Raw genomic sequence first — 27,210 nt, 5'->3', positions numbered from 1 at the left:
CATTTAAATAAAAATTAAACAAAAAATGATGTTTCAATACATTATAGGAACTAAAAATAATAGCTTAAATTACATTATACAAACAATTATTTTAGATATACAAGTTTTATGTAATATACATAAGTCAATAAAAAGTTTAATACTATCTTAAAATAAGAAATTGCATAAAATTAAATTATAGAACTTTGTACTTAGTATTTATGATCAATACAAGTTCAGGAATATTATAATTTCATAAAATAGTAGTATTCAATATTAATATAAAAATAAAAAAACAAATAAAGAATAGAAGAATGACAAATAAATAAAACAATAATAATAAATTAATTCTAAAAAGAAATATAACTTCATCACTCTAAATAATAAATGGTATATATCATTAAACCAATATTTATCTATTAAGCTTATGTAGTTGTGTGTAAAGCTATATTTTAAGATCAGCCTTGAAATCATTTTTAAAATATATATATCTATATGCAAACCATGAACAAAATATATTCTTATAAATATCAAATTTTTTATAGATTAATATAAATGTTATGATTTTCATAATAGGGTTCACAGTTGTGGATAATGAGAAATTGAACTATTCATTTTATAATAAAAATACAATAAAATAACAATAATAAAGATAAAAATAATTATTGTGGTCATAATAGTGTATGAATGACTAGTAAATATGACTTAAGAGGATGTCAGCGCACTATTTGTTTTCTCACTCTGGCCCACGCGCAACATAGACAAGACAAATTTACGCAGAATCATTTTTCTATTTTTTTAAGTAATCTTAGACTTAAATCACCCATTACAAAAAAGAAAGATTGTAATATTTTCGAGGGAATAACATATCGATTTTATATTTTATTGTTATTTGACTTTCAAAATAAACAAAATAATGTTGTAAATTAAACGATGTTTAAATTGTTTTGAGACCATATTTTGACAAATCGATATGTCATTCCCTCAAAAATATTACTATCTATCTTTTTCGTAATGGGTATTTTTACTCTAAGATTACTTAAAATCATAGAAAAAATGATTCTGTGTAAATATCTTTTGTCTATGTTGTGCATGGGCCAGAGAGAGAAAACAAATAGTGCGCTGACATCCTCTTAAGTTTAATATATTTTTAAAATAGATTGATCATATACACTAGATAGAACATAGAACTATAGTCTATAGCATATACTATTCATAGCAAAGAATAGGGAAGGAGAACTGCAATTAGTTAGTTTCCTAAATATTTAAAGTTAAACTGAAATTTAAAGGAATCTCATAGGTGGTGGAAACTGCTAAGGCAAAATCTGAATCATAGATTGGTACACTACTTGGTACATACGCATATAAAGTTCATTTTCCAATTAAAACTTATTATGCCTCACGCTATAATATTAGTTTATAGATATGTCCAGTATAAACTATCCAAGGTTTAAATATATATAAAAAAACATTATGTCTAGTGGTATATATTGGTGACTGTTAAAGCCCAACAGCTTAAGTCAGGCCATAAATTAATTTTAAATAACTAAAAATTATATATATTATGTATATAAAGATACTGAGAAAAGAAAATGTAAAAATGTTATTATAAACTTCTTTTGTTCTATATAAACTAAAAATATTCAATAACCTTATTGTTTGAATAAATATTATTCAATCAGATCTTTTTTTTAAAATAATAAATATATTTTAAGGGGAACTATTAATTGGTATCAGACGTGTATCGGCCTAAAACAATTGTCTTCAGCATAGTTCCAACTTCACTTGGATCGTGTAATGCTTCAGCTAACATTTTCTCCACATTTCTCATGATAACTATTTTATGGTGGTCTAGCAAAGGATACTCAATTTTTTCAACAGATTCTGCCTAAAAAAAATTATAATTATTTCTTTGCACTTAGCATATTATCTGAAACCTTTCCATAAAGATTTATTTGCTCCTTTTTCGCATAAATCCTGCACACAAAATAAATTGAAAACTTGACCTTTCATTTATTTTATACTTTTAGTACAAACTCCCTGTTTCTACCTGTTAATTATTTATGTTCCTATGTTTCACATACCTTCATTCTTAACATATAATTAAAATTAAATTAATTTACTTTGAACCAAAAGTTTATTGAAACTGTATAGCCACCATGCATCAGTGATTCAACATGATGAAACCAATACATAGGTATGTATAAGACATCTTCAGGTCCAACTATAACTTCATATCCACGAGCTTCTTTGAATTTTGGAAATTTTATATAATCTGGATTATCAAATTCTACCTAAAAACCATAACAAATTATATATGTATTACTTTATTAGAAATTATTTATCATTACTTGACTTTGTCTATCATAAGGATGATGAACTGGATGTGGATACAAACACTCAAATTCACTAGGTGGAAACAAAATGAATCTTTTATATCCTCGAATGCTAGCAAACATATTTTGTTGCTCATCATAATGGCATGGAGTAACATTACCTACAAAAAATATATTATAATGAATTTCTATTATAAATTATATCACTGTATTTATACCAAACAGTGTTGTATTAAATTAATCAAGTGACTAACTTTAATGTATATTTTTGTCCATTTACGATTTTTATGTTATTGTAGTATCAGAAACCTTACCAATCTCATCAGCCTAAGTATGAAATAATGATAATAATAATAATTAAAAATAAATAATTATTATTTGAGTAATTATTTAAAGAAATATATTTTGAACAAATGGAAAAAGATAATTGGAAATTCTAATAAAAAAAACAATTAAAATATTTCATTGGGCATGCGCTACTATAAAAATTATAACCAAAGTTATTTAAATTAAATATATTATATTATAATATGTCATTAAATAATATAAATAAGTTATACCTTCTTGTGCAATTAGAAGCAGATTAGATGTCAGAGAACCCCATTTACACACATTTTGTTTTGAAATAATCCAATCCCAATTAAACTTAACAAAGTCATTAACAATACGTTGGCTAATTGAATTGTTCAATACTTGTTGCATGTATAATCTGGAAAACCACAATATAAAAATTATATTTTGTTATTTGATGTAACAGTTAGTATGCATAATTATTTATTTTTTACACATTGATATTCCTATAGAAACAAAATTACATAATGAAGAATAATATTTTTAATGTTTCAACAAAAAACCATATTCATTATAAAAGTTTTAGGGTAATTCACATATTATGTATTTAATATTTTGTTAATTTTTGCTAAAATAAAATATGACTAATGAAGATGAAATTATTAACAATATTAATTTATCAAAGTTTGAAGATCAAAATGATTTATTTGGTTTCAAAGCATCTAAAAGAAGGGTTCATATCATCCAAGAAAACAATAGAATTTCTAATTTAGAAGCTCAAATTAAGTATGCTGCAAACAGGGTATTTATAAACAATGGTGATTCTTATCATGGAAAATACATTATACAAGTAAACTAATTTATTTTAGCAGTAAATCTGTAAGCATACATTTATGGTAAGATGCAATCAGAAATTAAGTTACACAAATTCATTTAATACCACTAACTCAATAAAAATTTATTTAAATAATTTAATGATAGTAAATTGCTAACTTATTAATAGATATGTATAGATGGTATAATAAATAATAATAATAATAATAAAAGAAATAAATATGCTATTCAATACTATTGAATTTAAACTAAGGATGACGAATCAATAGCTTGACCAACTGCAATAGCAGCTATTGCATTATCTATACTATAGAAGCAAGTCCTGATTTTTTGTCACGCATACAAATCCACGATTTTCAATGTATCGTCAACAAATGTTTTACTGTTATACTTGGCTGAAGGTTTTGTACCACTTTTATTAGGGACATGTTCAATATTTTAACATTTTCAGATTTTTATAGAAATGTTATTTGTATTTAAACACATTATTTGGTGCAAAAACGAAACATATCTATGTGTTCCTATAGTACCTAACAGTATGTGCATCTTTATTTCATATATTTAGAAAAGGGAACATAATAAGTTGCACAAAAAGTATTGTTTCTCTTGTAAAATTTTAATTTTAATGTATATGTATTATATATTAATATAATGTATTAAACTATCAAAATAATTGTTTAAAGTGTATAGTTAAGCAATTGCCCATAACCCACCTCAAAATGTGTACATAGAATCAACAATAAATTATTTTTGTCGAAGTATATTGAGATATGACAATGGCTCGGTGCTTTGAACGGGGCTATGGGATTTGAAGTATAGATCACTGTGTTCTAACTATGACTAACGAACTTAATCTTGAGACTTGAGTAGTTAAAATAGGTTAAAACGTATCCAATAATAATAATAACCAATAGAAAAATAGTATAGTAAGTCAATAGCGCGCTGATTGGCTGTATGATGCGAAAACCAACAAAATGCCATGCCCAGTGTTGTTGTTTAAAAATTGTTATTATTGTTATTCATTTATCGACGCTATAATATTATTTTATAATATATTTCCTGGGTGTAAGAATAATGATATTAATATGAGAAAAAAATTGTTTTTAATATCTACAAGTATGTTTATGAGAATTTATAAACACATTATATTATTATTTTGCATAAGTGTAAGGTAAGTACACATTATAGCATTTTATGATTGAAATAACTATGAGATAAAGAAACAGTCCCACAATTTGCAAAAATTATCCATGGTGGCGGAGCACATGGGTGACAGCTAGTATTAAAATAATTCTAAAATAATAGTATCAGATATTTGTTATGATGACATTTTTGGTTATCACTCATCACTATTGTGTATCACTATTTTTGATACACATAGATACTAAATACTATAATAGTATAATATTAAACTGGAATGGGAATATAAATTAGGTACAAAATGTTATTCAACCTAAAATATTAAAATTGACTAAATAAAAATACAACTAAAATTAAGAAATATTAAGTTACTTAATATTAATAATATTATATAGATAATAAGTCAATTTATGGGCATAAATAGCATATTCATTTAACAAAATATTATTGTACCTATAATTATGAAAGTACATTGCATCTTGAACGAGTATTAAAATTTAAAATTATATTTATACTTATATAAATAGTATATAAATTTAATGAGGTTTAAAAAATAACATCAGTAAAAATCTAAAATATTTAAGAATAGTTATATACTTTATATTAAGTTTTATTATAGGAAATCAGTCAAGTACTATTCACAGACATTGAGTACATAAATCTAGATACCGAATTAACTGAAAAAAATACAGCCAATGATAAGTATAAAGATCAAGAGTTAAATAGTACTTATCAAGACTCACAAAAAAGTCAAAATTCGATTTTAAATAATACTTATCAAGACTTACGAAAAAGTCGAAATTCGATTTTAAATAAATCTATCAACAGTATGAAATCAGTGTCTGTTGATAAAGATCTTCAAGTAAACAATGTTTTGGATAAAGTATACATTGATGAGGAGGTAGATAATGAAACTCCAGAAAAACAATTTAAATACATAAGAAACATTGAAGTCCAACCAATGTATAACATACATAAACCTACTATAAAAGTAAATAAGGAAGATGTTGAAGAATACAAATATGATATAGTAACTACAGTAAAAAATAAATTGAACATCGATGATGAAAGAGTATGAACAGAAATTTAATAACATGTTTTGGGAAAAAAATAACTAATTTTTATTTTAGTATAAATACTTGAAAAATGTGAAAAAAATTATTATTTCAAATAACAAACAATTATTAATGAAAGAAATACAAAAATGTGCAGTAGTTGTGTATGACATATCATTGGCTAAAAATCAAATAACTGAAGCTAGTATAGCATTACATAGTAAAATAATTTATTCAAATATAATAAAATTAAATAAAATTCTAAAATATTTGTTTTCTTATCTAGGTATAATAGAAGAAATTAAATATATAAAATGTCATCCAAAAAGTGTTGTAGCAAGACAAAGTGGGATTAGAGTTTTTATACTTATATCAAGTATACAAACATGGGCTTTGACTAAAAACAAAGTAATCATCCGTGTTTTAAACTGTATAATAGAGATTCCCAACTGGGATGCGCAAGCTTTATTTAGGGTAAATTATTTGAAATATATTTTTTATTATATTATTTATGCAATAATAATTAAAAATAAAAATATATAGTTAATTTTCAATGTAAAAATTTGTTTCATAAAATATAATATGTGTATATATTATATACTACTTACGTCTTATTACTCTTTAATTTATACTTATGCACTATTAAATAAAACTGAAGTAGTCTAGAGAGTGCCTCCGGATTTTTAGAAAAAAACTAAGGAGTCAAAAAAAGTTGGGAACCTCTGCAGTGTAAAAATATAAATAGTTTTAACTTCTTTTATTTTTAAAAAAAAGTATACAAGTCCAATTACACAAGATGATTATAAGGATCGTATTTGTCATCCAAATTTTCAATCATTCTATGATATGGAAAATTGTATATTATTATTAAATGATAAAGTATGCAAAAAACTTCAAGTATTTTATCAAATATTTTACAAACATATTATCTAATTTTTATTTTACAGTACAGTGGATATTTTTATGGAATAATCTTAGCACCAGGTTTAGTCTATGGTCAAGGTGAGCACATATTAAAATACATATATAAAATGGTTTTTAGTGATGCAGAACAACTATTGGTTCCAAAAGAAGACAATAATTTACCTATAATACATGTAGAAAATCTAGCAAAGTTAAATATAGCTTTTATAATAATTTTAATTATTTTTAATAAAATTAATACATTTTAGAATTGTTAAAAATCTGGTTGTGTATTATGATAAAGTGACAAAACCATACATAGTTGGCATTGAAACTGCTAAGATTAGTTTACGAAGTATAACCAAGTGTATTATAAAGCAAACTCAAAAAAAAAATTATGTATACTGTGATTACATAAGTTTATGCCTAAATTCGAGGATTACTGTAAGTTTCTTCCATAAAATTAAGTTTTACTGATAAATTTGTAATTAAATGTGATTATTAGGGATTAGGCTTTTTTGCATTTACATATTTGTTTTATAATGGCAGTAGAAATTAGAATACTTTAAGTAAGAAGAAAATTATTTTTGTAAAGTAACTAATATAAATACATTTTATTTTGTTAAATTTTTTAAAAAAAACGAGTATATTTGAACATTTTATAGCATATTAGTACATTTTTCACAACTAAACGAGACGATAATTTTGTTGGCTGATATAGTGTTTGTATAACGTTTAAAATGATTTATATTGACAATAAACGATTAATTTTATCCATTAGTAATTGAAGGTCTTGTTATCAACATATGACTAAAATATGATACTGTTATTTATTTTAATGTACAAAATTACGATTAGAAGTTTAATAACATTTAGACAAAATGTATCATGATTATTGTTTACGCCAAGTTACTATTTAATTTTATTAACTTACTTACATAATTCAGTGTATTTTTAAATTATGTTGTTTTATTTCACGAGTTTAAAAACGTCTAAAATATTAAATAATAGTCATAAGTCAATAAATATCTGAATTCAGAGTTGAAGACACTGATGAAGTTACTTTATTCTGTAAGCTATGTGAAACGAGAATAGATTTTAATAAGTGATTTATTGTTACAAGATATTTAAAAACAAAAAAAACATAAAAAAAAATGCAGGGCAGTGTGAACAAAAACAGACTAATATTAAAAAATAATTAGTATTTACATCTATACAATTAAAAAATATAATTAGGTACCTATACAAATATGGCATTATTAACTGCAAATTTGTAAGTATATTTTGATCATTTTTGGTGCAACAAGTCTCAAACTAAGTGATTATGCATTCAAAGATTTTTAAAATTTCGATTAATTTATAAGCATTAAGTGAAAATCCATTAGATTATAAGATAACTGATAAGTAATGTTTTTTTTTATAGCAAACTGTCTATGACATGATTACTATGTCCATTCAAATAGTTCCTGTTATTGATAATTACATAACACAGTTTATGGGATTAGACAAGTCTATTCCCCGGATTTTTACTGAAACCAAAACATTAATCTCTGAATATCACAACAAATATTCTAAAGTAAGTAAATTCAAAAGACAATTAAAATAAATATCATAGTAAAAAATTTATATTTTTTTTTAGAAGAAAAACATTATCATCAACGGACCACTTGAAATTATAAATTTTGCAGAAAAATTAGCACATACTTATAATCTTTACTTTGTCGATCTAATAACAATTAGCAAAGAATTTTTCAATATATTAGTAATTTTTTTAAGTTTTTTAAATTTTACTTTTACACATATTATTGACATTTAATTATTTATTTAATTTAATACATTTTAGGAAAATAGTGTTTACGATATTGATTCAAATTGGTTACAAAATTTAAGTAATAATAAATTAATTAATAAAACGGTTTCAACAATTAATAACTCGTCACTGCAAAATTTAGATATACTACTTAATAAGTCTAGTAATAAGTTTGAAGAAAAACATTTAGATAATCTACCAACATTTGGCAACAAACAATTATTGGAAGAGCAAAAAAAACATTTTAAAGACTATGGTAGAATTTCTGATAAATATTTATTACCGTAAGTTAAAACTGATTTATCTATATGTTTAAGATTAAACTAAGCGCCTTAACAAAATATTAATTTAAATATAAAAGTTTAAATGTTATAATTTTAATAGATTTATAAAAAATAAAATATTAAAGAATAAAGTGAATAAATGTGGTTATATAATTGCTAATTTTCTTGAAAATATTGAACAAGCTCAAAATCTTTTTGATTTGAAGCACTTTGAATCCAAAAAAGAAAATGATTTACAATTAAATGAAAATGAAATATATCCAAGTATTATTTATGAATCTATATAAAATACAAAAAAAAATAAGCCTAAATTGAAATTAATTTAGCAATCATCATTGATGTAATTATGGTTGGAAAAAATGTTATGAGGAAAATCGTGTATAACTCGGAAACAGAACAAATAAACTTAAACTCAAAATTAGTGTGTGATGATGTATTAGATAAACTACTAGATTGGCCCTCGCTAGATTCTAAATATACAGAAAGCGAAATTATGAAACATATTTTGGAAAATGAGTAAGAATAACTAACTTATACAGTTATACTACTACTAAGTTAAGATAAATGTCTTGATAATTTTTTTAGTCACATAGAAATAAGAAAAAATCGTAACTTAGTTGATTATTTAGAAGTTTTGTTTAAACCAAAAATATATAAAGAGTATTTATTAATAACTCAAAGTAATTGCTTATTTGTTGATCAAAGAGAATTTGATAAACTGTTTGATTCACTTTTAATAAACATGCCGGCAAAATTAAAAGGTCAGGATTACAAGTTATATTTATTCAAATATAAATTTAAGTAATAAACAATATAAATGCTATAATAATATCATAATAAATATTAATATTTATTAGTTAATGAAGCTGAAAACAAAGTATGTGACATAAAAGATATGATCAATAAAACGTATGTCATTCATCCAACAATGATTAAAAATAAAGATTTAGCAATGGAAGAAGATATTTATGAAAAAAATGTAAATATACTATAATATTATTAACATTGTTAATTTAAATAGCGTTATATAATATTGTTATTGATATTTATACATAATATGACTGTTTTAAATTGCATTGTGTTAATATAGCTAGCTCAATTGTTGAAAGACTCTACTATTAAAAAAGAAGAACATTTTTCATTACAAAATACTAAAATAATAGATTTTCTAATTAAATGTGTAAATCCTTTATTGATAAATGGAATATTGGAAATTATGAAAAATACGCCAGAGGATCCCATTGATTTTTTGGTTAACCATATAATAATAATATTTTTCAGTTTTGCAAGTATACTTACTGATTCAAATAAAATTTTAGGTAGAATATATTTATAACCATAATATGTACAATCCATGTGTTTCTTCACCACCATTGAATAAAAAACCAAAAGTAGCTAAGAGCCTCAACAAACACCTGTTGTGATTTACAAAATATCAATAAGTATTTTTATTTATTTGTTAAATTGAATTTCCTGTACATATAATATAGTGAATAAAATTATATGAAGAAATATAAGTACTATTATTGTGTAATCATTTACTATTGTGTACATTTTAATATTTCTTGTATTATTATTTATTTATTTTCATATATGTATACTTTTATTTACATAACACTGTTTTAAAAATTGAAGCTATTTTAAAATTATTTCTTAAATATAACTAATTCTATTTATACTATATAAACTAATAAACTATTTTTAACAAAAAATGTTTGTTATTTTTTTCTATTTATAAAGTATTATCATCTACCTGGAGTCTCCTTTTTTCCAATCTTTTATTTGTTTAGCAAATTCTGAAAATATCATAGGACTTGGTCGACTGATTGGTTTGAATGTCATATTAGGGGTGATTTTCTTTTGGTCGTAATACTTGAATTTATGATTTTTGGATATTAATACATTACAGCATGTTGAATTCATGTGCTCTGTTAAATAATCCAAATCCCATTTTAGCACACGAGAAACTAATTTAGATCCTTTGATTAATACTGGTTTCTAAATAATTAATTAATACAAGACAATTAAATAATATTCTAAAAAAATAAAGTACATAAAAAATGTAATTAAAAGTTTAAATAAATAAATAAATTGATAATGTAAAGAGGATTAAGTACCAATATTTGTTGTCCCTAGTTCATATTTTAATCACATTTAAATACAAGATGGTATGTAGATGAAATTGACTTTGAATCACTATTTTGAATTTTGCTCTAATTTTTAAAAATTTGGTTTAAAAAATAACTAAAATTAAATTGAAAATAGTATTTACTATGATGCATATGAGAAATAATCAAGACTGATAAAGACAACAAAATTAATAGGTACCCATTACCTAATTCCAATCTCAGAGTTAAATATTATTTGTAATTTAAAATTATATTGATCGAAATTGCTTAGCTACAATTTATCAAGATAAAAGTAAATAAATATTGGTGAAGTTCACGAATTTGAAATATTACTATGCAAGTCTAAAAAATGTGTGCGAGATCAATAGATTATTATAATAGGTACCTAGTTAGCTAATATAACATTTAACTATTAAAATACATCACTTGGGATTTAAATTACATTACTCTAATATATCAATTAAATTATTACACTTGGTTCCTTACATTATTGGTGAGAAGAGAATCTACTTTCGGATCGTCATACTGTAGGGTAGGTATTTTTTCCATTTTTATGTTATATTTTCGTAGCTGACTTTCGTTCCACCCAGCCATTATAGTCAGTAAAATTGTAGCCTGTAGAATAGAGCTGGCGAATAAATTGAAAAAAAACAAACCGGTACCGCAGTAACAACGTAATCGTTGTCCACTTTGTCTGACACTAAACAGGAAAGAAATGGGATTTTAAATTCAACTTTACCGTTTAAACTGTTTAAAGACAAAAATACTGTTATTAAGATGAAATCATAATTATTTATTATTTAGATTATAGATAATTCTAGTAGGTAATTAATAATTATATTATACGATTTGGACTACGTGCTAAATCTCACATAAACATTTTGTTTACCAAAGTGATGTTCGAATCGACCGGATACGTTACATCAATTTATTAACTTCTTATGAAAAATATGTATCTGTAGTTGTTGTTCCTACGTTATGACCATTAGACATTTAGACATAATATAATACAATTATTATTTGTCTACATTATGACAATAGATCATAGGACAATAATCTTGTTGTGACCATGATTGAGATATTATGTAATATGTTTAATCGTGCTTGTAATGGATCCGCAGATCTACCCGGAAAATGACTGATCTGGAGATTTTAAGAACCTATAAAAAAATAGGTAGTCGAAAACAAAGAAAATTATTGATAAGGATAACACTATCAAGAAAAAAAACAATAAAAACATAACTCGGAAGAAAAAACAAGGTTTTCATAAATAAATACTATTCCTACCTATAGGAAACAAAATTATAACAAATTATTAAAATTAAATTTTAATCATGTTTTACTGTCGTTACTCATAGATGTTAATTGTTAATTGTTATTATAATTGTTAATTTTATACTGTTCACGTTTTAAATTGGGTGCAATCTATTTGGTTTACTATGAATCAGTTTTGATTTTTTATAAAGTTAGATGTATTTTGATATCGGTAATATTTGTAATTATTTGTAGAATATGTCTGATATTTTCAAGTCTGCTTTGGACTACTTTAGTAGTAGTTTCTCAGCCGAAAACAACGATTATGTCGGTTCTAATGTAGAATTGGGCAATGTTAAGCTAAAGATAAAAAGACTTATTGCTGAAGGTAGTTTGATCCAAATTAATTCAGACATTTCAGTCAATTATACATTTTCTTTAATATTTTTTAATATTGTTCAGGTGGATCAGGTATGGTGTTTGTAGCCCAGGCTCAAGATACTGGTAAAGAGTATGCGTTAAAGGTGAGATAAAAATAATTTCCTTGACTTATGAAAGTATAGGGAGGAGGCGGTTTTATTAATTTTTGTATGACTATTATGCATAATCTAATGTACCTATAAAATAATTTTAAGACTTATTTTTTCTTAATTATTTTTCATTTTATAATTTATTATTATAGTTTATAGGTTAGTGGCAAATAAATAAATAATACTAGATTTATTTTTTATTTTTAGAAATTACTTGCAGTAGATGATGCTGCTGATAAAGTTATTCTTAATGAAATCGATGTACTTGTAAGAACATTATATTTGATAACTGTTTTATTACATAAATAAGTATAAATTACAACTTTACTGTTTAGAAAAAACTATGTGGTCATCCAAACATAATACATTTTATGTCAGCAGCATTTACAAGCAAAATCGATTCGCCTCGAGGATCAAATGAGTATCTTATTCTAACAGAATTTTGTCCAGGTCAGTATTACATAAAATATCTAATTTGTTGTAACTAAAATATATTATTAATATATTGTTTAGGAGGAAATGTTGCAGAATTATTATCAGCTAGAGACAAACCTTTACATAGAAACATTGTCACTTCGGTATTTTATCAAATGTGTTCAGCCACACGACATATGCACTGTCAAAGTCCCCCTCTCATTCATAGAGATCTAAAGGTCTGTGTTCTGTGGCAAACTTCAATAACAAAATAATTTTAAAAAAACTCCTAGTGCTTTAACTCTGAGACCATTAACATTTTTTATTTGACTCATATAGTTGATTAAGTCTGATTGACAAAATCCAAATAGCAGTTATATCTATTGTGATTTACTGTTATATAAACACTGGTTTTATAATTGTAATGTTTTGACTGTTCTAGTTGTCTCCAATTTCAATTGTTTTATTGGTTTCGTTGTATTATTTTTAATATCACCATTTATATTGGTTTATTGAACTATTTACGTATGTTATGCTTAGTTAAATATGTCGCTTTTGTTTTTATATTATTTATTATTTAATTCTTCAGTTCTATACTTATTAATCATTCCAGTTTATGAAATTATAATTATTATATAATTTTTTTTTCATTTATAAATATTAGATTGAAAACTTTTTGATCAGTGATGATGGTAAAATTAAATTATGTGATTTTGGAAGTTGTACAACAAAAGTTTACAAACCAGATGAAAATTGGACATCACAGCAACGAGCTATCTTAGAAGATAAAGTAAATTATTAAAAATGTTTATAATGTGTAAATAATTTTATGAACAGATACTAAAATCAGTTTGAAGATAATTAAAATACTTTTTGTTGAGTAATTATTGTAGCATAAAATAGAATAATAGTTGTACTTAAGTATTAATTATTTATTTTATTCTATTTATATGGGTTAACCTTTTTTAATACAAATAGTAGTGACATATTTAGGATTTCTTTAAAGGGGAGAGATATGACTAAAATTGTTGATAAACTTCCTATAATTTTATTACCTATTTATAAAATGATAAATGGAAAAAAAAACATCACCATAACCATATAAATATAAACTAAAAAAAAGGTGGGTCGAGGAAATATATATCTTCCTATCTATTTACCCTAATTTCCCTCTGTAAATACACCACTAAATTCAAATATGCAGTAGACATAAATTATTTCTAAATACACAAAGACAAAGTATAAAGTATTGTAGATAAAAAAAGATTAGATAAAGTATTTTCCCATAATATATTATTAATAAAGATTTATGTTTAAAAAGAATTGTTTTTCTCTTAGCTCAACCAATGTACGACTCCAATGTATCGAGCTCCTGAAATGATTGATACTTGGTCTAACCATGAAATTGGTACAGCGGTTGATGTATGGGCTTTAGGTTGTATTTGCTATGCTTTATGTTGTAATCGACATCCATTTGAAGATTCCAATAAACTAGCAATATTAAATGCTAGATTTTCATGTTCACAGTTCGAAAGTTCATATACTGATTTTATCACTATAATAAGTATGCAGAATTTATTTAAAATAAATGTAAATATATTAATATATTATTTTTTATTTTAAGAGGGATGTTTACAACCAGATCCTTCCTTAAGAATGTCAGTTTTTGAATCATTAAAGCTTATTGAGTGCATTAAAGAAAGATATAAAGTTAGTATTGATTCATTAGATGTCAACAAATTGAAATCTGAAGGAAAACCATTAGAACATATTGGATCTAATATTTCTGGTATTCCACAACAGCCAGTAGTAACAAAGTAATTTTTAATGTATAAATAAGTTTTATGTAATTAGAATTAAAATAATATTTGTATATAAATGATTTGTAGACAATCAGCAGTAAATATGCCTAATTCAGGTCTATTTTCTCAAATACGTGGTGGAGCAGGAAGTTTTTTAAAAAATCTAAAAGATACATCTAACCGAGTAATGCAAACAGTCCAATCGTGAGTACTCATACGTTATAAAAACTATTCTCTCACAGACTTCTTACACTTAATAACCTGTAATTAGTTCCGTTAATGTGAAAGCTGGTATAGACATGGTGTTCATAACATCAAAATTAGCTGTGTTAACTGTTACTCAAGATGCAAACTCAGAAAATATTGCTTCGTGTTTAGACACCAGACAATGTCGTTTGTACAATATGACAGGACAATCATATCCTCGTACCATTGGACGTTCAGTTGTATGTTAATGTATATTTATTTGATATTGGTGAACATTTAGAATTCTTAACTGTGTGTTTTTTTTAATGTTAAGGTGATAGAGCTTCATCCAAAAACAATAACATGTCCTACTTTACATGAAATATATGCAGTTTGCGAAGACATGTATAGTTTTCTGGCAAAAAATTCCACAAATCTTTGTGTTATTGTTCAATCAACTGTAATATTATTTTTAAAACTATGTTTAATCTTATTAATATTTCAATTACAATTTTTTGGTTGTAGGAAAACTCTGGTACTTCTACATTAATAGTTTGCGCATTTTTACTATATACAAATGCATCAGATACTGCTGAAAATGTTAGTACAATATATGCTGTTAAAAAGTCTACGCCTATTTTTCAGCCCTCAGAAAATAGGTAATTTAAGCACATTGTAGACTATCATTTAACATAGTGGCTTGCTAAATACTTAATTATTTTATTACTGTTATAATGTTATGAAATTGATTTGCTTTTAATAGGTATTTAAACTATATAGCGACTGAACACACACATAATATTGACTCAATTAATATAAGAAGACTTATTATGGAGCCAGTTCCTCTTTTTAATAAAAATCGGTACGAATATATTTGTTTTAGTATATAGGTATATACATTACCATATAGTGCAGGAGTGGCCAAACAGTCGATCGCGAAAATTTCATAGTCGATCATGTTAGAATTTATTTTTAGGACCATGCGCTCTATATGTTTCTTAATAATTATAGTTATTCAATAATAAAAAAATGTTCTATGGAAGTCGATCCTCAAAGATGAAGTATATTTTAGTAGATCGTGATCAAAAAAAGTTTGGCCAACCTTGATATAGTGTAACTATACTCAAATGCTTAAATAATATTTATTTTAAATATATTTTTTGCAACTAATATAGTGATGGCTGTCGTCCGTTTGTAGAAATTTTTGAAGGTTACAATAAAGTTTTAACTACAGAACAGGAATATGAACGATTAACTTTGTATGATATTTCCCATGGAAAGGTAATTATTTCATTTATCATATAATGTATATTTATAAAAAATTATCTTTTATAGGTATCACTTGCCTTGAAATCATTACCTGCTGGAATTCGAAATGACATCACAATCATTGTATACCATTCTAGACAAGTTCTTGGACGAACTGTGCCAATTAAAATATTTCAACTACAGTTTCATACTGATTTTTTAATATTCCCTGATGGTGAAGATATTGTTATTGATTTTACTAAGTTAGTATAATATTATGACATAATTTCTTAGTATGAAAATTTAATATTTCAGCTTAATTAAAAGTAATATATTTTTATTTCAGGAGTGAATTAGATTTCTTAGCGAGTTCTGAACACTATCAGAGTAATATGTTTCATGTGAAAATTGAAATGGAACAACATAAAAATGGAATCTCATTACAATACAAAACCAGAGATAATAGTAAGAAACCTGATTTACTGTTCTCAACTTCTATTGAGAATACTCAGTTTCAAGAATTGTTTCCTCAGGGAAGTAAAAAAAATAAAACATCACCGCTTGTTCAGCCAAAAGTATAAACATATCCATTATGCATAACAAATATCATAAATTTTGTTTTTTTAGGAACAATCAAATGTTCCTATTCGAGTAGCACCTCCAAGACCACATTTACCTCCAAAGATTGAAGTTCAATCAAATAAACCAAACGAAGGCCTATTATTAAATTTATCATCAGTTTCAATAGATGATGAATCAGATGCATTGAAATCGGATAATTTATTTGATTTATTAGGATCTGAGTCTGAGAAGACTGAATCTAAAGACTTATTTGGAGGATTTGTAAATGCTTCAAATACAAGCAATGATATTTTATTTGATCCATTTGTTTCAAAAACAAATTTAAATGTAAGCACTGAATTTACAACAATTTTAACACAAATTAATTTATAAGCATATTTTATTTTTTATATTTATTTTTAAAATAGGATGGCGATTTGTTAAATTTAAATGACCCTAACATTCATAAAACAAGCAATTCTTGGGTTAACCAATCAGTCCCACAAGACATAACGATGCCTAATTGTAAGTAGTTGCTATTTTGGAGAGTTTGTGAGATTTTTAATGTTTAACATTAAATTTTAAATAAACAAAATAATAAATAAATTTGATTCTTAACATTATTTATATTTTATAGCTGTGAATGGAAGAAGCATTTCAAATGGCAGTAGTTTTACTTCTACAAAATCCAATGTTGATGATTTTGATTTTTTAAAAACTGATAACTGGATGAACTTCTCAAGCCATTCACAAACAAGTTATTTTATTTTATTATAATAAATAATAATTTACTTATTTGATAATTTAATGTTTTATAATTTTAGATAGCCCTACAAAGTCGGCTAAGACACCAGCTGAACCTAATTATAGTGGTATAAACATTGAATCAGAAACAACAAAAGCTGCTCCTAAATCTGGTGGAGATATTTTTGGTGACCTTTTAGGAAGCCAAGGATACACATTCAGTTCAAAACTTAATCCTGGTCCCAAAACTATTAATGAAATGCGGCGAGAAGATTTAGTTAAAGAAATCGACCCAGAAAAGCTAAAAGTAAAGAATATTAAGAAATGATTATTAATATTTATTAATGTTTCTTATATTTTATTTTATCAGGTTATGGAATGGGTTGAAGGGAAAAAAGGAAATATTAGAGCTTTGCTTGGCACACTGCACACAGTATTATGGGAAGGCTCTGGATGGAATTGCAATCTTAGTAATCTGGTAACTTATGCTGATGTAAAAAAAGCATACAGAAAAGCATGTCTTGCAGTACATCCTGATAAGGTAAATATATGTTTCAAACAATTGTTACCAATAATAAAAAAAAAAAGATATATTCAATTTTTACTTGTTGTTCTAGCAAACTGGAACTTGCAATGAAAATATAGCAAAACTAATTTTTGTGGAACTGAACAATGCTTGGTCAGAATTTGATAATAAATCAAGTTAGTGAAGATGTGTTTTCTGTAAATAACTATTAAGAATAATGTTTATTTATGTCAAAATAATAGCATAATGTAAAAAAAAATAATTATTTATTTTTCCCATGTTTCTGAAACTTTTTTAAATTTTTAATCAAATAAAGCATTATATTAGTTTATTATTGGACTATGGTTTTCCATTATAACAAATAGTATTTTATTTTATTTTAAAAAAAAAATGCCTATTTCACCAACTACATTTATCTAGTCTTAATTTCAGTGTATACTATTTAATGATATACTAAATTTATTAAGATATTATCAGTATTCTGGTCACATTTACATGACAACTTTTTTTTATTAAAAAAAATTAACTGTATAATTATTTATTTATTTTTTTGCAAGTTAGTCTAAAAATGTGTATAATTAATGAGTTATAAAACACTGGTTTGTTTTTTGTTGGCTTCCAAAAGAATAATTGTTGTAAAATTAATATTGTTGAAATAGTTAAATTACATTCCTCATTTAAATTAAAATACTGTAAACAATTTATTAAGACAAATTGTATATAATTATTGACTATTTAACATTTTATTATATCCCTATACAATATAATTTGATTTTATTATTATGAAGAAATTGTGCATTAATTATCACTTTACCCTTATTAATTATGTATTATTATTAGATGTTTAATATTATTATTCATTATAATATGTATTTCATAAATTATTTTACACAGAGGAATATATTATGTTGAGAATAATGTTGTTATTGTTATGATATTGTTTTAATGTTTATGTTACCTATTTAAATTTAATTTATAAATAATAGATAATAAATTTTTATTTATTGTCTTACTTTATTTAGAGCAGAATTAATCAAGCATACTTGAATACTAAAAACATGAAATTATAAATTATTGGAAATTAAATACATTGCTATGTAAAGTTCTTAAATTATTTGAGGTGCTTAAGTGTAGGATTTTTCATTTTTTAGTTAAACTAATTTTCAAATGATGATTGGGTCAATTATTGCTTCATGCTAGCTAAATTGCATATTAATAAATAATAAAATTAATAATAACATCTATTGTGTTTTTATTTATTTTATATTTTTACAGTAAGTATTTCTTTATTTTACTCTGAATTAAAATAAAATCGCTCTTTTGCCTTTATAAGACAGACAAGTAAACTCATAATTTATTTGAAATCTAATAGTAAAAAAAAATCAACATATATTGCATTTGATTATAAAACAATATAATTAAATTTAAAAAAATTATAACTATAATTTATTACTTAATTATACATAATAATAGTTAAATTACGACACAATTATGTTATTACAATACATTAATACATATCATCTTAATTATTAATTTTTTATTTTAATTGTGTAATATGTGTTAATACTTTAATACCTGATATTTGAAGTGATTTATCAAAATAATAGTGACTAATAATATACAATATGACAATTTACTTGTAAATTTTGCTTTAAAGTGTTAATGTGTGAACCTGTATAATAATTTTAAAAAATTAGGCGAATTTTTTTCACTGAGTTAAGTGACTTCTTTCCTTTGTTATCGTTAAATTTTTAAATTTAACTTTACTATTTGCTAATATTATATATATACATTTTAATTTATAGTTAAACTAAACTTAGTTAGTTTTAATCATTATAATTGGCACATCTTCGAGATTTGGAAACTACACTGGTCTAGATATGAATTAACCTAAACTCTTAATAACTTGTTTTGTATTAAATATTAAACTATTTATATTTATTACGCGTATATATTATGTGAATAATTACTTACAACTTACAAACCTTCACGGTTATAATAGTTAAACAAAACTTATTTTTGTAGATGTATCTATACTTTTTTTATATTTAAAATAATTTTACTCTTGAAAAAATACTATCTTCATAGTACGACATGTACAATACTTATCTAAATAGTTGATTTTACAATGATGCAAATTACGTTTACTGTAAAGAAAAACATATGAAAAGAATCTCACAACTGCAGGGAAGACCTAAACTGGTATCAGTTTGATTTTATGTGTCTGTGTGGAATCTATACCTAACCGCCGCGCCAAGACGACTGTATTATTATATGTGACTAGAACAGTCGGTACAACGGCCTGACGAAGTTGCGGCGGAACTGTCTGGCGTATCTGTTCCAGTCGGCAGAATAATACGACAGACCGCCACGGTTGCCGCCCTCGTCCTCCGCCGGGTTTTCCGTCACGGACGGCCCGAACGGGCTCAGCGAACCGAGAGCTGAACCCAGCGAGCCTATCGGGGAACTCAATGAGCCCAACGACGGCGGCGAGCCCAAGGGACCGTGACTGTCATCTCCGAACATTTGCATACATCCGCCGCCGTTGTGTAACTGTTGCTGCTGCTGGTGCTGCTGGCCGCCGGCACCAACGTTGACGTTGGTGCTCTGCAATACGACCGGAAGTAAGAATCGACCGGAAGCCGCAGACGTGTCACGCCGCCTCCGGCCATGCCCCAACAGGCACTGCAGCAACAGGCGCTTCTTAAGCTTTTTGAACTTGTGCTTTCCGTGATGGGTGCGCGATGACTCTTCCTCGTTCACTGGCGCTGCCGCCACAGCAGCGGGTCCATCGTAATAATAATGGTCGTCGCCGTACGTCGAAGGCTGCCTCTGATCGAATTCCACTGCGAAAACGTGGTCAACAATGACCGTAGTGCATGTGGCAAACCAAAAGGCCCCCAACAGACACTGCAAACAACGAATAGTTATATTATTATTTAGATAAATCGATAGACATTTTGAAAATAATCTGACGCATGTGATTTTCAAACAATTCGAATATTTCAATAACTAAGCCGTGTATGATTAATGTTATTAATAAATGACGACATCAATAAAAACAAAATGAACTGTATACTTCGGATTCAAAAGTGGTGGTTTTTTAACGTAGGTAGGTATAGAATTTAATTTTCAACATTTAGGTAACAATCGCGTCGATCGCGATCTAACAATGTGATAAAGATTTTTAAAACAGACATTTTTACTTGAAATAATTAAACCAAATTTCCCACATTTTTGTTTTTATCCTTATTGGAATACGATAAAAATTTGTTGATGTCGATCATGAGTAGATTAAGTTTAAGTGATGACTTCACGATAAAAAAAACATTCTGTGTTAAAAATCTTTATATCATTAAATTAAATAAAATTGGCTTTTGGCTATTCAAAATTTTTCATTTGGCATCCACTACAATTTAAATGTATAATTATTGCAGGTATTCACCGAAAAAATGTATACCATTTGGCATTTATTTTAATATATAGCCAATTATTATACTTCGGCAGTGTCAGCCTGGCTTAGGCAGCTAGGCAGCAATCTGTCTGGGCCCTTGTCTTTTTTTATATGTATATTTAGTGGGTCCATTTTCTTTCACTGTCTATTTTCTTCCAATAAATAAAATAATAAAATAGTATATAATATTATATTTTTTTATAATATAAAGTAAAGTAAAGTATAATAATACGACGTTTGTTTGATCGGTAGTCTCAATTTTTTTAGAGTATGAATAGGTACTTCTTATTTAACAATAATTATAAATTTGAATTTGCTTCATAATATTGAACCACATAAATATGTTTGGTTTTTCTTTATAAAAATGTGAATGAAATGACTCACATACATTATTAGTTCTTAATAATTAAAATGACGATTTTGCCAAATAAGTGGAAGAAATGAAGCATATTTTTCTAAAATATATGTGTCTGTTCATAATTATACATTTTTCACATTTGGTTCTTGAACTAAACCAAGACATTGAAGTTTTCGAAACCGTGATTGTGTTAAGTTAATGTCTGCTCTATCTTTATAACACAGAACGCAACACTGGCTAAAATATTGGAGAAAAATAGACATTATTGTAGTAAAAATTAAGTGGAGGAAAATGGAAACCAAACTTTTTTTTTTTTGGAGGAAAACGGTACAACGGTGTACCGTTTTTGAAGGAAAATGGCTACAGCCGTATTTAAATGCAAAGAAATGTTTGGATATAATAGTTACGAGGAACACGTGGACGTAAAGCGTTTTCACTTTTAATTTTTAAATCTAAAGTTACTTCTTATTATATTATTATCTTAGTCAGGTTTTATAATTGTGCTGTAGTTCGATAAATATAAATTATAATTATTATGGATGAAAATAAAATACATAGTTTTTTGTATAAAAGTTGAATACCTACCAGTAAATTTAGAATAAGAGAATTTTTAACTTTATTTTATTATTATTTTTTTTAATGACATATATAGAATCTATATGTACCTATTGTACCTATTACATTTTAATGATTATTTTACATATTTAAGATTTATTAAATTTAATTATAATGTTTAAATTTGGAAGTATGTTGGGGCCCTTCCAAATAAAATCCTACCTGGGTCCTTTAGAACCAGGCCGACACAGTACTTCGGTAATAATTAAACAATACATCACACAGTTCAGTTATATAATTTTTTGATTTATCCTTTATAGCATTAGGTCATTAGCTTTTAAAAAGAGCTTATTAGATGACTTAATAAAACTTACCAAACAATTTTTAATTAGAATTATGTAATCGATTGCCTAGTGATAATTTTGTTGTAAAGTTTATTTGAACCTATCTTATGACAAAAAGTGATCATTTTTTTAATGCTTAAATTTTTTAAAAAATATGTAAAATAGGTAGATACGTTGACGTAGGCGTAATTATATATATATAATATGTACATAAAATTATTTATGACCTCAGATGAGTAAAAGTTTTATTTTTTTCACGAAGTCTGCAATAATGCAATCTACCTCTTGTGTTTCATAATTATTGCCCAATGTTTTTTGAAGTTTGTCATTAGGTCTTAAATAAACAATAATATTATTATTATGTATAAATGCGCATAGTTTCTATCATCAATATCGCGCATCAATTATGCACGTCGTATGTATATATAGAATTATTATTAAAAAAGTAGGTCAGCGCATTTCGATGGTGGATGTTAGTCCATCGTCCCTTCGGTCCTCGGACAGAATAGTGTAATTTTACTGTAGGTATTCGATTTGAATGCTATGATTTCATTCGATAAAAAACGATTCTGAGCGGACGAGGGGATTTTTTTTATTTAATTTTATTCGTTTCTATGGTGATAAACAAAGCCGTAATTAGTTGTCCGTAATTATTGAATATTACAAAATCATGATATCGTACGTTTTTTCTTCTTTAACCGCTTTTATTTCGAGTGCCGTTTCGAAAATCCAAAAAAGACCTCTCTAAAGTACCAGCTCAAGAATATTACCTCTCAGAAAATATGCTACACTTGTACTTTTGAGCAAGTTTAGGGGGAGAAAAAGTATTTACAGAATAAAAAAGAAGTAAACATCATTGTAAAACTAATATACATTCTTCGCTCCGCTCAGAATCTAAAAGAATACTGGTTAGCTCAACAATTACAATTATAACCAATATATATATATATATATATTTTATTTTAATTTTAACATTTTAAAATTATACTATTCATGATCATTTAAATTATAGGTATAATAAAACCACGAACTGTAACCAACGATTTTCATTAATTGATCAATATATAGCAGGTTACTGAAATCTTTGAGAGTCGGGATATGCCCGTTATCCAGTCGCTTTCCATAATTATCTATTAGCTATTTCATATAATTATGTAAACAGGTATATTATTTATTATCTTTTCACCAATTGTTAATATTATTATTTTCTACACGAGGTATACATTTAATATTTAAAATACTTTGACTCTTTTTGAGAGAAATTTTCTATTAATATCAATAAAAAGTTATTCACTGGATCAAAATACTTGACAATTTAATACATTAATATCCCATTACATAAGTTATTCTTATATCTATTTAAAATAATACATACTATAGTACTAAACACATTTTTTTTTTTGATATGTATTTGAAACAAATTTTCACAAAATCGTCAAAATCATGAAAATTTACTACAACTATGTTCTAGTAAAAAATGTAAAAATATGTTCAATTTTGTAACTACAGTCTAAATATTCAATGAAATATTCCAAATATATAGATCATACTGGAACTTTGTTTTTATAAAAATTAGCTCTTTTTGAAATACAACGTATTGCTTCTTGCCCTAAGTTATAATATATTATCATTTATTATCTCTAGGTATAATATTTATTATACCCATGCCTTGATTTACTAGTTAATAGGTCCACTGCAATTGAAAACTATGGGTCCTAAAAGAACTTAACTTAATTCTCTGCCTTATTGTAATACTATAATATATGTTAATGTTATGTATAATATATTTCTAAAAATTATTTTATATTTATTTTTTTTAATTGGCTCTTACGAGCCAAAAAGCAGCAAACGCATATCCTTTTTCTTCTATGCGCATGTTTGAGTACCTATCATGAGCCTATACTGTTACAATTGTTTAATCAACAATGTAGCAATATGTTTTGATTATCATGTTAGTAGTTAGTACCGTGTGTGGCATTATCTACCTACAATTGTACTAACAATGGATATAGAAAATTTGAAAATTCGAAAATTTTCTAAGTCATTAATAACTGGTAATAAACTAAAATATATTTACTTACTATAAATTAATAACATTTAATCACCAGTGCTTACTATCTTATAATTATACATTTTACTTTTTAATAAAATGTATTATTTTTTACCTAGTGTTATTCTTATAAGAAATCATTTAATGTAATATCTTATATTTTAACAAACTTAGTTTTAAATTACGAATTAATAATTTTATATGTATTATGTATACATACGCTTAAATAAAAACTGAATTTAAGTTTCAAGTATTTTAAAATATAAAATGACTATATATTCTCATTTACACAATAGGTAAATTCATATTACCTATGTACAATGTTAAAGCTGCATCTGACATTACGAGTGTGAATATTTTTTCTAATGTATAGAAGTGTGAGATATAATATAATATTTACCAAGTTTTTCATCTTTGTGTGGCAGTATCCCGAAGAATTGGTCACCGCGGCAATAGGTATCGCCGCGTTTATAGGTACCAGCTATTACAGTTTCACCGTATGTTCAACAACTTTAAGTATTTACGATCAAGAAATTATGACGGGTCCGTAAACATTTTTAACGTGCACGCGTGAAAAAAAAAACAAATTTGGCTTTAGCAGACTTTTTTGATGATATTTGTTCTCTTAAACAACGATAGTTACTTTTACCGCGTATCGTGTATGTATACCGCGGTGTTGGTGCGAGATACCTGTAAAACCATTGCAGACAACCACGCGGTAGCGAGCACCAAGACGACTCTTCGTTACGTGTTCTTTGCGGCTGTCTTTTAACGCTACACGTATCGTTGTCGTTATGCAAGTCTGTCCTCATGGGTGTAAGCACCTTAATATTTTTAATGAATAATACCTGTTTAGCCCACGCCTTCGTGTATGCAAGAGACTTGACCCAGTGACTTCGGCGAATGTGTAACGTGTGCGCGCGCGTGTGTGTGTATGTGTATATATTATTATTATTATTATTGTTGTTGTTGTTTTTAAACGCCGAAACGGAAATTTTACATAGTATAACAAATATGGTATAAGTTACAGTAAGGTAGAATACGCAAATAATTAATTGGATACAGAAATAATTAAGATAAAAGTATAAATAATTCAGAATATACATGTTATAATATAGATAAATAGTATTATTACAAAAGTGGAAATATAATTAGTGGCCTAAGGGTTGTTTGCAGCTCTGAGCATACGATGTAGAGTGTGGTTGTGCCCATAAGAAGTGTTGTGGGATGGGACATAGAATTGTGATTGATTTCTGGAAGAATGAGAAGGAACTCTGAATGGGATGGCTGCAAGATCAGGAATGTCCAGATAACCATTTAGAATTGAGTTTAGAAAGTTTAAGTCTGCTTTAGCACGACGAGAGGTATAAGAGTTGGGATGTTCAAAACTTGCCTTATGCCGAAATAATCATAATTTTCGTGATAAATTTTCATTTTGAAAGTAATAAGTTAAGAAATTTATTTTGGACGCGTTCAAGTCGTAGCTGGTCTTTGACTAAATACGGTTGCCAGACCACAGTCCATACTCAAAAAGAGAACGGACAAGGGCATAGTATAAAGTACAAAGGCATCCAATCATATACTTAATATATGCTTATATATGGCATATATACTTGCGCATGGGTCTAATAATTTTAGTCTTATTTATAAAATCAAAATTTACTTATTATATTGTTATAAATTTAATTTTTTTGGTGAGAGTTTATAAAAATTTATCAAATTATATAAAATGTATTTACAAATATTTTGGCTCTTGGCATAATTGTATTTATCCATATGGCTCGCAAAAACATTCATGTTGGCCACCCCTGATATTATATAGTATATAGTAACATAATTTAGATAATATACGAAATTGTTAAGAACATTGTTGGAGTGGTTATATTGTATTACTTGTAGTAGTAACTAGTAGTAGTTGTTGTTGTTGTAAAACATTTTGACTGTATACTATTGCAAATCATTTGGACAACAATATTTTGTTATTAAATGGGTTATAGTAGGTCTACCGCGGGCGTATTGCGATGGCGCTTATTATAGTCAGTTATGTTCGTTAGTTGCTTGAGCAACGCGCAAGAAATTGCGAATTGCGATTGAGTATCTGGTGGGTATTTTAATGGCGATTTGTTAATGGTAGAAAAAATACCATGTTAAACAAGTATAGTTCCATCAGCCGATTTCGTTCACAATAATTGAATGATTGCATATACGTTTTTCTACCTACTAATGCAATATTTATAATATTTAGAAGACACTATATAATGTCTAATTCTATTTATATGCGATATCAACCCACTCGCCGCTGAATCATCTTGCGCATACTTATCGGCCTGGATCTCCCGACGATTGACCTAATAGAAATAAAAATAATGGTGTGTACATCGATTAAGAATTTTTATTAGTTTTTTTGAAAATCGACGGATTTA

The 27,210-nt window shown here is 26.1% G+C and overlaps 4 protein-coding genes across 7 annotated transcripts; 2 read left to right on the top strand and 2 right to left on the bottom strand.

Moving 5' to 3' along the window:
* Positions 1 to 1,723: 1,723 nt before the first annotated feature.
* On the bottom strand, positions 1,724 to 11,931 carry LOC114125548 (hypoxia-inducible factor 1-alpha inhibitor-like). Its single transcript, XM_050200070.1, has 6 exons — positions 11,634 to 11,931; positions 11,248 to 11,461; positions 10,386 to 10,630; positions 2,876 to 3,024; positions 2,331 to 2,476; positions 1,724 to 2,273 (listed from the first exon to the last, which is right to left on the bottom strand). Exons 1-6 carry the CDS (start codon positions 11,639 to 11,641, stop codon positions 2,094 to 2,096), a joined length of 942 nt encoding a protein of 313 aa, XP_050056027.1. The 5' UTR covers positions 11,642 to 11,931; the 3' UTR covers positions 1,724 to 2,093.
* LOC114125549 (adenylate kinase 7-like) lies at positions 3,042 to 10,089 on the top strand. Of its 4 annotated transcripts, XM_050200066.1 has the most exons (18): positions 3,047 to 3,193; positions 3,292 to 3,456; positions 5,200 to 5,652; positions 5,711 to 5,855; positions 5,922 to 6,043; positions 6,410 to 6,514; positions 6,583 to 6,749; positions 6,808 to 6,982; positions 7,962 to 8,114; positions 8,178 to 8,300; positions 8,382 to 8,427; positions 8,491 to 8,632; positions 8,733 to 8,896; positions 8,959 to 9,148; positions 9,218 to 9,393; positions 9,490 to 9,611; positions 9,723 to 9,884; positions 9,952 to 10,089. In XM_050200066.1, the coding sequence occupies exons 1-18, from the start codon at positions 3,134 to 3,136 to the stop codon at positions 10,054 to 10,056; spliced, it is 2,775 nt and encodes a 924-aa protein (XP_050056023.1). In that variant the 5' UTR covers positions 3,047 to 3,133; the 3' UTR covers positions 10,057 to 10,089. The 4 variants fall into 4 exon arrangements, with proteins under 4 accessions (XP_050056026.1, XP_050056023.1, XP_050056022.1 ...); XM_050200065.1 differs by having other exon boundaries at positions 3,048 to 3,193; positions 8,382 to 8,632; XM_050200067.1 differs by lacking the exon at positions 3,047 to 3,193 and having other exon boundaries at positions 3,335 to 3,424; positions 8,382 to 8,632.
* Positions 11,932 to 12,027: 96 nt separating the features above from the next.
* LOC114125551 (cyclin-G-associated kinase) lies at positions 12,028 to 18,360 on the top strand. The gene is made up of 22 exons (XM_027989251.2): positions 12,028 to 12,403; positions 12,478 to 12,539; positions 12,753 to 12,812; positions 12,881 to 12,995; positions 13,059 to 13,198; positions 13,624 to 13,749; positions 14,298 to 14,523; positions 14,584 to 14,776; positions 14,849 to 14,965; positions 15,033 to 15,207; positions 15,282 to 15,407; positions 15,473 to 15,606; positions 15,711 to 15,809; positions 16,123 to 16,228; positions 16,283 to 16,458; positions 16,542 to 16,770; positions 16,823 to 17,104; positions 17,185 to 17,281; positions 17,394 to 17,513; positions 17,581 to 17,807; positions 17,871 to 18,041; positions 18,118 to 18,360. The coding sequence occupies exons 1-22, from the start codon at positions 12,274 to 12,276 to the stop codon at positions 18,205 to 18,207; spliced, it is 3,201 nt and encodes a 1,066-aa protein (XP_027845052.2). The 5' UTR covers positions 12,028 to 12,273; the 3' UTR covers positions 18,208 to 18,360.
* Positions 18,361 to 19,418: 1,058 nt separating this feature from the next.
* LOC114125606 (uncharacterized) lies at positions 19,419 to 25,790 on the bottom strand. The gene is made up of 2 exons (XM_027989330.2): positions 25,188 to 25,790; positions 19,419 to 20,936 (listed from the first exon to the last, which is right to left on the bottom strand). Exons 1-2 carry the CDS (start codon positions 25,197 to 25,199, stop codon positions 20,307 to 20,309), a joined length of 642 nt encoding a protein of 213 aa, XP_027845131.2. The 5' UTR covers positions 25,200 to 25,790; the 3' UTR covers positions 19,419 to 20,306.
* Positions 25,791 to 27,210: the final 1,420 nt, after the last annotated feature.

Source organism: Aphis gossypii, chromosome 2, assembly GCF_020184175.1.
Source record: "Aphis gossypii isolate Hap1 chromosome 2, ASM2018417v2, whole genome shotgun sequence".
Taxonomy (NCBI): Eukaryota; Metazoa; Arthropoda; class Insecta; order Hemiptera; family Aphididae; genus Aphis; species Aphis gossypii.
The sequence above is the reverse complement of the archived record's forward strand: the minus strand, read 5'-3'. Positions and strand labels throughout refer to the sequence as shown.